This window comes from Lutra lutra, chromosome 13, assembly GCF_902655055.1.
Source record: "Lutra lutra chromosome 13, mLutLut1.2, whole genome shotgun sequence".
In the NCBI taxonomy this organism is placed as follows: domain Eukaryota; kingdom Metazoa; phylum Chordata; class Mammalia; order Carnivora; family Mustelidae; genus Lutra; species Lutra lutra.
The window spans coordinates 80,619,795-80,635,549 of NC_062290.1; the positions used below are offsets into that span (position 1 = coordinate 80,619,795).

At 43.0% G+C, this 15,755-nt stretch overlaps 1 protein-coding gene across 1 annotated transcript in view; it reads right to left on the reverse strand.

The window, feature by feature from the left end:
* The window catches only part of BRINP1 (BMP/retinoic acid inducible neural specific 1), a 173,265-nt gene that overhangs the window by 46,806 nt on the left and 110,704 nt on the right, over positions 1-15,755 (reverse strand). Inside the window, exons 4-5 of the mRNA XM_047700951.1 lie at positions 12,506-12,675; positions 9,019-9,124 (exon numbers count right to left, since the gene is read on the reverse strand). Coding sequence (XP_047556907.1) covers positions 9,019-9,124; positions 12,506-12,675 — 276 coding nt within the window. The remainder of the gene's footprint in view (positions 1-9,018; positions 9,125-12,505; positions 12,676-15,755) is intronic.

Consider the following 15,755-nt stretch of genomic DNA (forward strand, 5'->3'; position numbering starts at 1 on the left):
GCTACCGAGGAAAGGGGTGGTACACTCTTCTCTTCCTCAGCCCTTCCTCCTGCTCACCCTGCCCTCCCTCCTTTACTCTCTTCCACTCTTCCTCCTCCTCCCTCAAGTCCCTTTCCCTCTTCCTCTCCCACTCCTCCCTCCTCTCCTCTGCCCTCCTTCTTCTTCTTCTCTCTCCTCTTCTCTAAGTATCCCCCCTTCCATCAATCATAAGAAAACACCAAATCATAAGAAAACACCGAACTGATCAAATACATACAGAGTTCCTATGTCCATGGCACTGCTGAACAGAACAAAAAGCAGAGCTGGCAAGGCAAAAATCCCTTCTCTAGAGAAGCCTATCATCTAATCTAATGGAAGAGATAAAACCCAAACCCAGACAAATATGTTGCAAGGTGAATAAAAACAAATAAATCATGCCACAGAAGAGGTCTTAAAAGAGGCTATTCGGAGGAGGTGGCATTTGGAAGATTAAGGGACATAACTCTTGCCTTAAAGATGTAACATCCACTAGAAAAGGTGCACACGCTTTTGAAGAAATGCTGTCCCATGCACGTTAGTGCAGCAGCTGGCCTATGGTGGGCCCCCAGCAAAGGGTCATTAGGCAGAACCGAATCCAGTATGACGTACAAGAAGTGTACGAGGTCAGAGAGAGCAGAGCTCATTAGAAGCTGATCTGTTCATTTTTCATTCCTTTCTTCAGAAATTCATTTAATAAATATCCTCCGACTACTGTTTATGCATCAAGTTCTCTAGAGATAGACCGGTGGTCCCTACCAGTGAGAACCTGGTTCTTGAGCTGGGGAGTCGCGTTCGTAATAAGCTGATTATACTCTGGTGTGACAGGTCCCAGGGAAGGCGATGGGCAGGATGCCTGACAACCCGGACAGAGGGCGTAAGAGAAGCTTTCTGGAAGAGGTACAAGTCCAGGAACTGGGAGAGACAATGTGTACAAGTACAAAATCATAAAAAAAAAAAAAAAAAAGCAAAAAGATTAATGAAATGTAAAAAATTTTACAGGCCCAGAGTGAATGTGTGTTGAATGGTGGAATAACACAAAGACTAGAAGACGGGCAAATGTTGCAATACGTTGCCTGAGTGCCGGAGTGATAGAAGATAGAGCCTCGTCTGGGAGGAGCTGAGGTTTCAACCAGACACAAACGAAGAAAGAAGAAGGTGGGGGGGAGGGTAGAAAATGACCTGAGACCAAGTTAAATGTAGCATTTTATTGTGAAGGTATGAGGAGAAGACTCTCAAAGTCCAACAGGTTCAGGTGGTCCCGTCTGGAAGCAGAGACAAGACGATGCCTGGGTATCTTGCTCCTTCTTCCCATAGCCCTCCCTGCCTACCCTCCCGTCTTTTAAAGATCCTCCCCTCCCTCCTGTCCATCTTTCTGTTTTGGAAACTGAGACGGGGCTAGTGACCTCGCTCCTGTTTCATTAAGAAAAGCATCACATGCCAGTGAGTCTAAGGTGTTGTTCATTGTAAAACATATCACGGTTTGATGGACATGAAGAAAAAATACCCTGCCAGTTAAACTTGACACACCATCAGTTATAGGAAACATTCTAATTTCAGAGACATTAAAATGTGAAAAATCATGCAACTGTTATCTGCAAAAAGTAATTAGAAGTACGTGAAAGTGTTCCCCAACATCCTATCTGGGATGCACCCGAAAACTCTCCTTTCCCTCTCTTCCCTGGGGATGAGCTGCCAGGCACTCTTTTCTGAGGTATATAATCCCAGCCATACACGAGACCCTACTCATTCTTGCCTGCTCTACTATGACCCTAAAAGTATCCCTCCTGCTCAGAGAATCAATGTTTTCCTTTCTGAGGATCCCATCAGCATATAGAAGTTTTGTGGCTTCTATGTTAAAAAAAAAGAAGAAAACTCACGGACTCCCCATCGCCTTCTGCTGTGGCGACATTTGTTGCATTGTTCCTCTGTTGTCTCTATATCCCCTTCATTTCCTCTCCTCCCATTCTCTCCTGAACTCATTCTACTCAGGTTTTTACTACCATAATTCCATTGGAAGATCCCTGTCAAGTTCACCAAAACCCCCCGAGCTGCTTAATCCATGACTCGGTTCTCAGTCCCCATCTTAATCATCCCATCCAGCAGCACTGGACACATGTGACCACAATCTCCTATTTGAGGAACGCTCTTTACTTGGCTTCCAGGATACCATGCTCTCATCACTCCTGAGCCACCTTCCCAGCCACTCTTAGCTTCCTTTTCTTGTTCCTTATTATCATCCCATTACCCCAACACTTCAATATAAAATTCCCCGTGGCTCAGGAACTGAATTTCCTCTTTTGGTTTTTATTACCCTCTTCTCCAAGGTCCTCTCACCCAATCTCACATCCTTAAATAACATCTCTATATGAATTTATATTTCTACTTCTCTCCCCAACCCCGACTTTCCAAATGCCCATTCAGCATCCGCATTTGTATCTCTAATAGACTTCTCAAACTTGGTTCACCCAACTCTTCGTGTCTCATCAAAGGTGACCTCTCCCACAGTCTTCACCGTATCAGTAGGGGGATTCCATTACTGTAGTTGCTCAGGCCAAACTTTGGGATCATGCTTTGCTTCTCTCTTTCTCTCTCAAGGCTTTCTCAGTCCACTACCAAATAATGTCAGCACTACTTAAAAATGTACCTGCGATGCAATCACTTTTCAAAAGCCACATCACTGTTATCGTGGTCCTGGCCACCATTTTGTCTCACCGTGGTATGATAGCTCCTGGACTGGGTTCCTTTTTTGTGTTCTTGCCCTCTCTACAGTCTTTTCCACACAGCAGTCATAGTGACTCATTTAAAATGTAAGTCAGGTCAGGTTACTCCACTGCCTGAATTTGCAACGGCTTCTCATTTCATCCAGAGTTAAGTCTAAAGTCTTTTCCATGGTCTACAAATTTCTACATGACCTGTTCTTTCACCATCTCTTTGATTGTAAAGAAAATATATTTCTTTGTTTACTTGTTTATCACCCACACACTAAATATAAACTCCAAAATGACGGAGACTTAGCTTATTCATGGCTATATATCTAGCTCTTAAAACAATATCTGACATGGAATTGATATTCAATAAATATTGCTAAATGAATGAATGTATGAATGAATAAATTTATGGATCATCCTAGATTTCAGTAATATATTCTCTCTGCATCCCTTTCCACATCAGTGAGCTACTAAGGCAGAGCTCTGCTCTCTGTATACCTCACCAGATGGATGCTAGATTAAATTACATGACAATGTCGGCAAAACGCTCAATGGGCTTCTTGGAGAGAGAAGTATAAAAATAAGAAGTTATCATTATGCCATTAGCGTTATTACTACCAGTTTAGCTGTTGCTGTTTTGACTACTAATAGCCTGTGATCGTTTCTATGATCCTGTCGTTCTCATTCCTAGTGTCCTCCAATCCTCTTTCCTTTTTCCTCTTTCCTTCTATGTCTGCCCTGTTTCACGAACAGCGGAGGAAACAACACCACGAGGTGAATGCCATTAGAGCGCCATTCACATCACCCTCGATCCACCAAAATAAACCTCCCTTCCCAGAATCCTTCAGCGGAATTAGGAGAGGAAACAGGAAGACAGAACACCAGCATTTTGAGAAGGAGAAGCTCTGAAGGCAGAGTGTAAGGGTTAAATGTCAAGCTCGATCACTCACTGAGTGACCTCTCTCACCCGTGTCCTCACCTACAAAGTAGGGACGTTCGTTTACGCCTTCCTTGGAGGAACGGTGTGAGACTTAAAAAGGTAATAAATGTAATTCTATGATACAATTAAATATAAGTTAAGATAAATAAAAATCGACAAATGAATACAAATACAATACAAATAAATTCGCACAGTCCCCAGGACCTAAGGCAGTGCTAGATAAATATTATCATTATTATTTCTGACTCCTCTACCCTCAGTCTGTGCAGCTGTCTTCTAGCAGGGCTGGACCACCTCCTGCTCTTTTATGTCTCTGCCTTATTCATTTCTTCTCCTTGCAGAGGATGTCAAGATGGAGCACATTATTAAATAAATGTTTAATAGATGCATATTATATACACAGAAATGCATACATATAAATCATGTGTGTACAGCACTATGAATTTTCACAAAGTAAACACATCCATGTGCTGCCATCCAGATCAAGAAACAGAACATTTTAAAGGCCTCCAGAAATCTCTCCCGTCTCCTGTGAGTTTCTTATTCTTCTTCCCCAAGGGTTAATGCCCTCTGAGTTTCTAAAACAGTGCATTTGTTTTTATTGTTTTGACCCACAAAGAAATGGAATCATCACGGCATGTAAGCTTTTGTGTCTGGTTTCTTTTACTCAATGTTATGTTCATGAGACACTTCTATGTTGTTGCATAGAAAAATAGTTTGTTTTCTCCCATTTCTGTGTTGTACCTTATCATATGAATGCATGACAATCCATTTATCCATTTTCTTGTTGATGGACAATTGGGGCTCTTTCCATTTGGAGGCTATTTTGAATAAAGCTGCTATGAACATTCACCCCTTTTGGTGAACAGAGGTCCCATTTCTGTTGGGCACATTCCCAAGAACTGTAATTTCTGGGTCAAAGGACAAGGACATATTGAGGCAAAAAGAGTTTTCCAAACTGATCGTACTTATTCTCCCACAAGCAATGCATGTTAAGTTTCCACCTTTCTACACTGTCACTCCTTGACATCGTCATTATTTTTCATTTGAACCAGACTGAAAGCCATGTCAGAATACTGAATTGTGGCTTTAACTTACATGTTCTGAGGACTAGAAAAGTTAATCCACCTTTTCAAATGTTTATCTGCCATTTTAATAGTCTTGTTTGTGAAATGCCTGTTCATGTCTTTTACCCATTTTCGTGCCTTACTGGATTGTCTGCCTCTTTCCTGTTGATTTTAGGAGTTATTTATATATTTTGCACAAGGGTTCTTTGTCAGATGCATGTATCACAAATATTTCCTTCGACTCTGCAGTTTGCAATTTTATTCTATGAATAGCAGCATCTGATGAACAGAAATTCTTAATTTTAATGTGGTTCAATGCATCAATCATTTTCTTGGTACTTAGTGTTTTTTGTATCCTAGTGAATAAATACAAGCCGATCCAAAAGTCATGAAATAGTCTTCTGTCTTTTATTTAAGAAGCTTTTGTGTTTTTTTTTCTCTTCCACCAAGAGAATATTATTCTTCTTCAGTTTTTTTTTTCCTTTTCTTTTTTCTATGACTCCTCTACCTAGCCAGTCTGAGTGAATTATTCCATTTCCTGAATCTCCATAAAGGTATGCATTATTTTTACTATCTCTGTTATATTGCATATTACCTTGAATCTTATGTATTTCCCTGCCCTTCCTCTCTGTCTCATCCACACACTCCGTTCACCAGATTATCCAAATTCTTCCTGGTCTTCTCACTCAATTCTGGTCATGATGCCTGCTAAGTAACTCTGAAATTGGTCCATTTCTCTCAACCCCAGCTGCTACCTTCATGGTCTGAATCTGTGACATTTCATCTTGATTGCTGCAATAGTCCCATCTTACTGGTCACCCGCCACCAGTCTACTCCTGTCTAAGTAATTGACCACATGACAGCCACTGTGATCTTCCAAAAATATCAACCTTTTCATGCTACCTCCTTTTCAAAAATCCTTCCATGGTACCCATTACCCTCAAATGAGTGTTCAAGTCATTAATGTGATGCGGAGGCCTTCCAGAATCTGAAGGATTGTTTGGTCTCTCCCACCACTGGTGTCTCTGCTTTAACTCTTGAGACATTTTCATTTCCTCCTGTGCTCCTTTGTGAAGACCCTGTCTGCCTCCATATCCACACCCCTGCCTCTTCTTCATCCTCCAATTTTCATCCTATGCATCTTCTCTGACTCCCTAGTAGGTTCAGTCTCCATACTGTCTGGTACAAGGAAGCCCCAGGATTTTTCCCCACTACAGTTCCTTATGCCTATTATTGTTTGTTTAAGACCATCTTCTCTGATAGAGTGAATAATTCCTTGGGACACAAACTGTGTCTGTCTTGTTCAGCACTATATCCTTATGCCTAATTCAATGCCAACATGGATTCTTAAAAAATATGTCTATCTATATGGATATCCTTGAAGGTATCTCTATATACGTACATACTTGATGAATTGAGTTGAACTGATGGGTGCTCATGCACAGGGTTTAGCATTGGATTTGGTATGTGGTCAGGCTCTATAAATGTTGGGTGATTCACTGTCTTTATAAAACCCTAGAATCAGTAATGAAAAGGAATTTAAGACCATCTACTTCAATTACCCAACCCAATGAAATGACAATTAAACAATCTCTATAACAGGGATGCCTGGGTGGCAGTGGGTTAAGCGTCTGCCTTCAGCTCAGGTCATGAGCCGAAGGGTACTGAGATCAGGGCCTGCATCAGGCTCCCTGCTTAGGGAGACTGCTTCTCCCTCTGCCTGCCACTCCTCCTGCTTGTGTGCTCGCTCTGTCTCTCTCTCTTTCTAACAAATAAATAAATAAGATCTTAAAAAAAAATCTATGTACCATTTCTACCAAATGTCATTTACTTACAACTCTCTGATAACAGAGTCACCCCTTACTTCAACAGAGCATTGCAGGTTTGGGCATGAATGTGCATTGGAAGATCTCTTTTATATGGAGCTTAAATTGAGATCTATTTCATCCCAGTTGAAAGTTGGGATCCTTATCATTTCCTGCAAGCAGATCAGGTTTGGCTCATTTTATCCACATTAATGAATTTGACTATCTTTTCTGCAAGACAGCCCTTGAGGTATCTGCAGACAAATCCTACTGCCCCAAGTCAACTCTCTTGAGCTGTTCATCATAAAACAGCCTTCTTCAGGAGCACTGCAACTTCTTAGTCCCCCTTGAATTTAGATGCCCAGACTTGGATCCAATTCTCCAGGTGGGCTCGGACCAATCTAGAATAGGAAAAGGATATCACCCCCTTTTGGGTGGACAACATACCTCTAATAATGTAACCAATGGTGGACCTGGGTTTTGGAAAACTGAGGCTTCTACTGTAATTGCTTATTGAGACAAGGAACTCAAAATAAATTGTGGAAGTAAATATTTAGAATGAAAATAGTTGAGGACACAGAAGATGGGGAAGCCCTGAACCCTGAGCTTCATTAGTTTCATGGCTAATCAGCCTCTAGAAGTCCCTAAGATCTTAATAATCTCCTGGTAACATCGTGTTAATCCCTTCTAAATTTACTCTGATTGTAATTCACAGGTATCTCCACTGCCAACATGCACAGCGGGGTTGTCAAGTGCAGGTGGAAGCCAAACTTCCGGATTCAAAGGCTGCTCTCACTTCACAAGGTCGCCGCAGGTAGCACAAGGAACTGGTAAGTTGAAAATCTTGGCACGCCCAAGGCAGATTGGTCTTTCTTATCTACTTTCTTATCAGGCTATTACCAAACCCACTGTCCACTCTTTTCTCTACTAAAGGGGACAGGGTTATTCCTCACGTGTTTGAGGTTTTTGGTTGTGTTGTCTTTTCTTTGAACACTAAGACTCTTTCATGGCCTGAAATTCCTGGAGGGGTTTTCGTTCAGTGCTCCCAAGTGACACTACCAAGCCCTCCCTGCACCAGTTTCCGACCATCTTCTGTAACAGGAGCATGAATCAAAGGGTTGCCAAGGAACTAGAATATAAAAGTCATATTAGGCTCTGCTTAGCTCCACCTGCCAATCTCAACTGCACTTTCCTCCCACTGACATTCAGAATCACCTTTATCAGATACCTTTCTAGAAGGTCACGTTTTTAGTCTGCTCAAAGTTAAAGCATGCCATTTTTTTTCTAACTATAAAGTTAATAAATGATCATTGTAGAAAAGTTAGAAAAAGAACTTGAAGCCTAAAATAGATCATCTACGACCTCACCACCCAAAGGTAACCTCTTTTAACATCTCTACATCTTTCCTTGCAATATTATTTTCCCTTATCCTTTTGCATTGTTAAGATCATGCCATATATTCGGTCAGAAACTACCCATTTTTAAGTAAACACTAGATCAAATCGCTTTCATATATTCTTGGAAATTCTTATACGTAACATTTTCATATCTGCCTAATATGATAGTGTGGATGCTACCTCATTGGCTCAGTCCCCTCATGTGGAAAATTCAGATCTTTACATTTTTGCTGCTATTATAAATTATGCTTTTTGAAATAACACTTTCTGTACTCAAAGCCTTGTCTGTTTTCTCCTGTATCTCCTCACTTCTTTATGATGAATTAATAGGGGTAAAATGACTATTTTAAAGAGTTTATTTTCCTTCAGGTCATGAGTATATAGGAAGCGCCTAACAGGGACCTGACATGAAAAAAAAGACATTTAAAAAAAATACATGTTTATATATATCACCCAGGTAATCCCATAATTGTTGCGTTCCTGCTAGCAGTGCCTGAGTGTCTGTCTCTGTACACCCAGCCAGCACTGAGTGTTCTCATTTGTAAACTCTAAAAGCATGCGCGCGCGTGCGCACACACACACACACACGTATGTGTGTATAAATATATTAAAGACCACAGATGATTACTGAATAAGGAGAAAGAAGATTCCGCAGAACCAACAATGCTATAAAATGCTCCATAGTTCTTAGAATTCAAATAACACCTGCCAAAATACATTGAAAATCAAAGACAATAATATAGGAAATTCTGACGGTAAGATATGAAACTTTAATATATATTAGGTCTGGAGCATCTATAAATAACACTGTTTAGACATTTTCATCAAAATAATCAGATAAGGCTCACATTTTCATACTTTATATCTGAAAACTAATTAATAACCATGAATTTAATGTCCTGTACATGTTAAAATTTTAAAAACGCATCATATCCTGTCTTCATTTCCATATTCTTAGTTTTTATCGGTTTCTCTGTCTTTCTTCTTCTTCTCCATTCTCCCTCCACATCGTGCCTCCTCAAAATCCCCAGTGTCTCCTTCCCCTCTACCCTCTCTGGTCCCCAATTTCCATGGGCATCCTACCTTGAAGGTGCAGTTTGCTCTCCGTGCTTTGCAGAAGGACGGAACTCACAGAGTCCAGATTGTCATAGCTGTTACAGCCCAGAGGCCCGGTGCGTGTCTCTGTGACCTGCAGTGGACAATGAGGGTGACAGGTGTGAGACAGGTGCCCTTGTCAGACAGGGCCCAGCAGAGTCAGCCCTCAGTGGAGCAGAGCTGACAGAGAAAGTGTCGTGGCCTCAGCCAATGGCACCTTGCCATAGCCAAGGCCACGCCTGGGCTATCACCAAACGGACATCAGGGAAGCAGAGCAATCAAGTTCATAGACTGGAGCCATCCCCTGGCTCTCATGTCACAAGGTCACTCTAAATATGATACGACTTAACACACTGAAGCACTGCAGCATATTTCAAAAGCACGTGCTTTGAAATCAGGAGAATCCGCGTTAAATGCTAAGGGGGCTGTGAACTTGCTGTGCGACCTCAGGAAGTCAATCAACTTCTCTAAGCTTCTGCGACCCGAGGCTAGTAAATCCTTTCCAGGAAAGTTAGGCAACGAGGCATGATGGGCGGATGTGCCTGACACGTGGCTTATGTTCAAACACGGGCACTGTATTACCCCAAACCTCTAGAATGGGTCATGGATACACACGCATAATTAGGTAAGAACAATGACATTATCCCCATTTTCTTTTCTTTTCTTTTTTTTTAAAGATTTTTATTTATTTATTTATTTGACAGAGAGAGATCACAAGTAGAGAGGCAGGCAGAAAGAGAGGGGGAAGCAGGCTCCCTGGCAAGCAGAGAGAACCCGATGCGGGGCTCGATCCCAGGACCCTGAGACCATGACCTGAGCTGAAGGCAGAGGCTTTAACCCACTGAGCCACCCAGGCGCCCCTTATCCCCATTTTCTAAAAGACGCTTCATAACCTTGAAGTAAGCATGGTTTAGGATGAAAAGCGTTTTCTCATCCCTTTCACCTTGACTTTCCATGACTTAACACGATCATTCATAGGGTACTTTTGAGGTCTGCTTCCAACTGGGAAGGCACAGCATCGGTTCTTGTGTGGCCTGAAGACAGCCACAGGATTCAGCACTCTCCCAATGCCAGTTGTGCCCTCCTCCGGCTGGGAAACTTTGCGTCAGTAACTTTCCCCTCCTCAGCCTCAACTTCGCCTCTACAGAATCCTCTTACCCACCTCAGTAGGTAAAGAGATCCTATTTGGGGAGTGGTTAGCACTTCAGAAACAGTATATAGAAGGAGGATTATTAGGTTTTGGTTTCTAAGCAATATATTCTTTTTTGGCATACAATCTTAACATAGATGTTATTGAACGAGACTCAAAACTACCAATTCATTTCGCTAAGGAGATCCTGGGAAAGAAAGCTACAGGCAGAACTTCCTCACTCCGGTCAGCTGCTAGTCTTTTTTTTTTTTTTTTAAAGATTTTATTTATTTATTTGACAGAGAGAGATAACAAGTAGATGGAGAGGCAGGCAGAGAGAGAGGGGGTGGGAAGCAGGATCTCTGCCGAGCAGAGAACCCGATGCGGGACTCGATCCCAGGACCCTGAGATCATGACCCGAGCCAAAGGCAGCGGCTTAACCCACTGAGCCACCCAGGCGCCCCATGGTTTCTAAGCAATATATTCTTTTTTGGCATACAATCTTAACATAGATGTTATTGAACGAGACTCAAAACTACCAATTCATTTCGCTAAGGAGATCCTGGGAAAGAAAGCTACAGGCAGAACTTCCTCACTCCGGTCAGCTGCTAGTCTTAAACACAGCTGGCAGTGGGACAATTCTGGCCAGCTGGGTCTTGAGGTAGTGTCAAGAAATGGCAAGAAAAATCCAAGTCCCAGACTGAGGATGGAAGACAGTGGTGATCTAAGAATGGCTTCTTGAGTGTTCTCTGTGCAATTTCTCTGAGAAATTCCTTGTAAGGAGGCAGGCTGCACTTGCAGGGTGCACAAAAGAAGATTATCTTCTGACAGAGCTTCAATATCTCAATTCCACATCCCATCCGGGGTAGGGGGTGGGGGGGTAGAGAACCATTTGGTGATAATGAAAACCAGGCCTTTGCTTCACTCCAACACTGATGGCTTCATAAAGATCTGTCTCTCTGTGGCGAGTTCCCTAACAACATAATCCCCCCCAATAGAGGCGATTCTTCTTGGATAAGCTGGCTCTTTGTTTGTCCATCTGATTTATTTCTCTCTTTCCTACTTCCCTCCTCAGTAACTCACTCCCACATTTTTTCTTTTCTCTTGGTCAATTTCTAACACCTCTGCCTGTGTCTCCCTCAATACCCCCGCCCTACCACCCCCCCGGCCCCCGGCCACACACACACTTTTTCCCTAGAGATATTTTTGAAAGCCTTAATATAAGGGTAGGTCTGTACTTAATTCAGAAGAAATTAGATCGAAGATTGAGGAGTAGAATGCAGGTATAATCGGGTTTCAGAAGATGTGAGATGCAAAAAATCTGCACTGAAACCCTGAGAAAAACTAATCCTTTATATATCAAAAATTCCTCCCTCATTCTCTTTAGAAAGGTAATCCCTGATTTTATTGCATTTAAAATAGAACCTTTTATTTTTTTTTTAAGTGTCTCTGCTCTGAGGCACTGAATCGAAAGTCTAGAGCTGCTCGACTCAATGTGGCTGTTTAAATGAAAATTAATTAAGATGAAATAAACTTAAAAACTTAGGTCCTCGGTAGCCACATATCAAGGGCTCCCTAACCCCGTGTGGCTAATGGCCACTGTCTTGGCCACGGATATGGGGCACGTCCACCATCTTGGAAGGGTATACTGGATAGTGTTGGTGCAGAGGAGTAAGGGTCAGCACGTGACAGCCCTCATTTGTAAATAAAAATTGGCACACAGTCATACCCGCTTGTTTGCACACTGTTCATGGCTGATTTTTGTGTTACAGCTGGAGAGTTGAGTTGTGGCAACCTTGACCATATGACCTACAAAGTCTGAAATTCTATTACAGAAATAGCTGATGACTGGCCCAGCGAGTAGAATTCTGGTCCCTCTTCGGGTACTCTAGCTGTTTAGCCCTGAACAACAAAAAAAAATGTTTTTAGCTCTTGGACCTCAGTTTCCCCATCTGTAAAATGGGGGGGAGTGAGAAATGGGATCAGTAATCTGCCTCTTGCTAGATTTAGATCCTTGCAAAAATCATTTACCCACCGCAGCCTCAGGTTTTTGTGGGTTTTTTTGACCTAGAAAGGATGCCTAAAAATCAATGACAGGATTGTTGATAATTACACCATCACCATAGCCAGGGCTGCCACAGCAGTACAAGTGGTCACCCTGATGGTAGTGCTCATGATCTTACAGGGTCTCTGACCACCTCAGTCAGAGCAGCTGGCAGGGGGCACGGTTAGTGTCAGCTACATGGGTGTGAAGACAGGGACCACATTGCCCCCTCGGGTCTCAGAATACCCACGTGCAGTATCGTTGTCTTAAGAACCTTCCACCCAGTCCACCCTCAAGCCTACCTTGATTGCTCCAGTTGATATCTGGATCTCATGGAGCCTCCTCATGGTGCCATCACGGTCGACAAAGTAGGATGACGCAAGCTGGTGCAGAGCTTCAACACTTTGGGTGGCATTCCCTGACTTCCTATCGAGACGACTTTTGTCCATGTACATGGTCAAGGCCTCCTCCCCTGCATGGAAAAGGAAAGAAGTTCAGGGAGCCTATTGAACTGTGGGGTGGGAGGAAGGGTTCCAGGGCCTGGCTGTTGACAATAGACTTGACCATCCCGCTGATCTTGCCCAAATTCCCTTCTACTTCTGAAAATCAAGAGCATGGTGAAAGAGAAACCGTCTAGAAGCGGCTGTAAGCACTAAGCCCTAGGAGGACAAGGATCATGGGAAGACTCTCAGTTGTCAAGTTCAACCTCCACCAACCCACCACGTGGTTCTCACCAACATCATCTACAACATAACCCACCTTCTCTCCTTGAGACTTAGCATCTCCTTCTGTAAAATGATGGTTTTGCCCTGGATACTCCTTTCCTCCTCCTGCTTTCTCCTCCGCATCCAGTTCCTCCCCTTTCCTACTCTTTCCTTCTTTCCTCTTCCCCTGTCTCTCTTTCTCCTGCTGCATCCCTTCCCAGACAGACGGATGCATGGACAGATGAATGGACGGATGGCTGAAGAGGCAGATCGATGAGGTAGGGAAAGAGAAGACATTCTTTAAAGACACATATGGATAGACAGAGGGAAAACTGGGTGCCTCAAAGAGAGCAAAAACTCAATTGTCAGATGACTGAGGTCGGGCACCATCTACACTGACCAGTGCCCTATTCTGTGCACAAAGCCCAGTGCCTGGCTATAGTAGATAGTAAATAGTTAATACATCAGTGTTTTTTTTAGTTCAATTGATAAATCTTCTCTTTCCTACAGGAGCCAGGCACTGTGGTTCCGCAAGCACAATGCACAGACAGGAAGCTGCATCTGGCAGGGACAGAACGTGGCAAGAAGGTCAGGTATAGGGAGGGAGATTAGAGAGGAAGAAGGGGAAGGTGGGGTGGAGAAACAGAGGGAGAGATGAATGCACAGACTCATATATTTTATTCCATTAAGTTTTCCTTTGTAATAGGTGCACAGATTACTAACAGTACTACCTTCTGATCCCTTTCATTTGAAATAAGATGCTTCATCAGAACTTCAGAAAAGGAGATCCGGAAATGCCTAATAAACAGATATGACAATTATGTGTCTGGTTTCACCTTCTATTCCCTGTGAACATGAGATGTTTCTTAACCTCCCTGTTCTTCAGTTTATTTGTTAACAAAATTAGGGGAAGAATGGCACCTACTCCACAGAGCGATTCAGAAGAATAAATTAATGGGTGCTGGTCAAGTTCCTACAACAGGGTCCGGTTCACTGTCATCATGAAACTCGTTTCGAGTCGTAGTAAAAAGCAGTCTTTGGAGCAGGACCTCCTGGTCTGCACCAGCTGTATGAACCGTCACTCACCCTCCCCACCCTTCCACTTCTCCAGGTGAAAACTAGGGGGGCAGGGCTGTCATGGGATTACATTAGCCGACTGCAGAAAGTACCTGAACCCCGCCTGCCACACACATGGGAATGTCAATGACCATTACTTGATTAATGTAAAATATCACTTATATGAGAGTTATCCTTCTGTCTACTCAACCCAAGAAAATAGGATAATCAGAGAACAACGCTGTCAATACTTTTTGAGGACAAAAGTCTGATCTCTAAGATCACTGAAATTTCTTTAGAATCTGATTACTTTCTGAGTTGAAGAGGAAAAAAAAAATTGCTTTCTGGTGCAGTGATTATCCTAGGCAGGGTGCACAGCCCTGACCCACAGACTAATTCCTGTGCCTCAGGTCCCTCCATGACTGCTTCTAGAATTCTGTTCCATTGCTATTCAGTTTAACACATGCAACCTCCAGTCTGTCTGTTCACTGCCCTCTCCCTCCATGAGTTTCACCCAAACCATTCCTTCCATCTCCATGATGTATTCTTGCTTATTTTCCTCCCCTGGGCAAGCTTCAAATGCTTCTCTCTGCTTAGAGTGCCATTCTGTCCCTCTCCTATCTGACCTTTGAATTCCTATCCAACTTTTCTCACTTTCTCTTAACCTTCCTCCTCTGTCCTTGACCTGGCATACTCCTATACACTCTTCAGAACCCAGTGAGCCATCATCTTTCTGGTGAGCTTCCCCAACCATGCCCTCACCCTGAGAGAGATTCAATCAACTTCCTCTTATGACTCTCTATCTTGTCCATTCAATTTAGCTCAGCATGCATGCATTGAGTAGTTTGGCAGGCACTGGGGTGACAATTGAGTAACATACTGTCCCTGTTTTAGAGTCGCTGAGTGACTACAAGTATGCTGTCCTATACGAGAGCCACCCATCAAGTGTGGCTCTCGTGCCCTCGATATGTGGCTATCCAAATGGAGACGCGCCATAGGTGTAAACTACACGGTAGATTTCTAACATCTGAAAACACACAAAAAAATGATATAAAATCCTTCATTAAGTGTATTCTATTGATCACAAGTGGAAACGCCCATGTTGGGGATATATTATGTTAAATAAAATATATTCTTCCCTTTCTTTTTGTTTTTAAAAATGTGGTTATGAGAAAATCTAAAACGTCATATGTGGCTCACGCTTGTATTTCTAGTGGACAATGCTGGCGCAGGGAGACAGGGATGCGAGGGGACCATTTCCGTATACCAGACAGAGAGCAAAGGGAGAAGGATACAGATAGTGGAATGTAGCCTGGAAGAAGGGTGCCTGCATTCCTGCTGGGAATGTGGACTCCAAGGTCCTGATGCTCTGGTCCCTCCAGCTGCATCCCTCGCCATTCTCTCCAGGTAAGCTCGAAACCACACAAGTGTGTCCTGTTTTCTCATGGTGGGAATTCTTCTTTTCTTTCTTTCTCCCCTTCCCCCCTTCCTGGCTAACTTTTACTCCTCTCAGATGTCACCTAAGACAACACCTCCTCCGGGAAGCCTTCCCGGAATCCCCCACTCTTTACTTAAACTAGATCAAGGGCTCTAACCACATGGTCCCTCTCTCTTTCGTTTCTCCAATGCCTCGCCCCCCACATTTCCTGGTGATTGCTTGCTTAATAGCCTGGCTCCCTCGCTAGAGGAAAATCGCTGTGAGGTCCTGGAGGAGGTAAGTGGCCTTCCTTATTCCACTGTCATGTAATTTGTGGATGATCAGAGTATTTGTGAATGAATGAATATATATGGA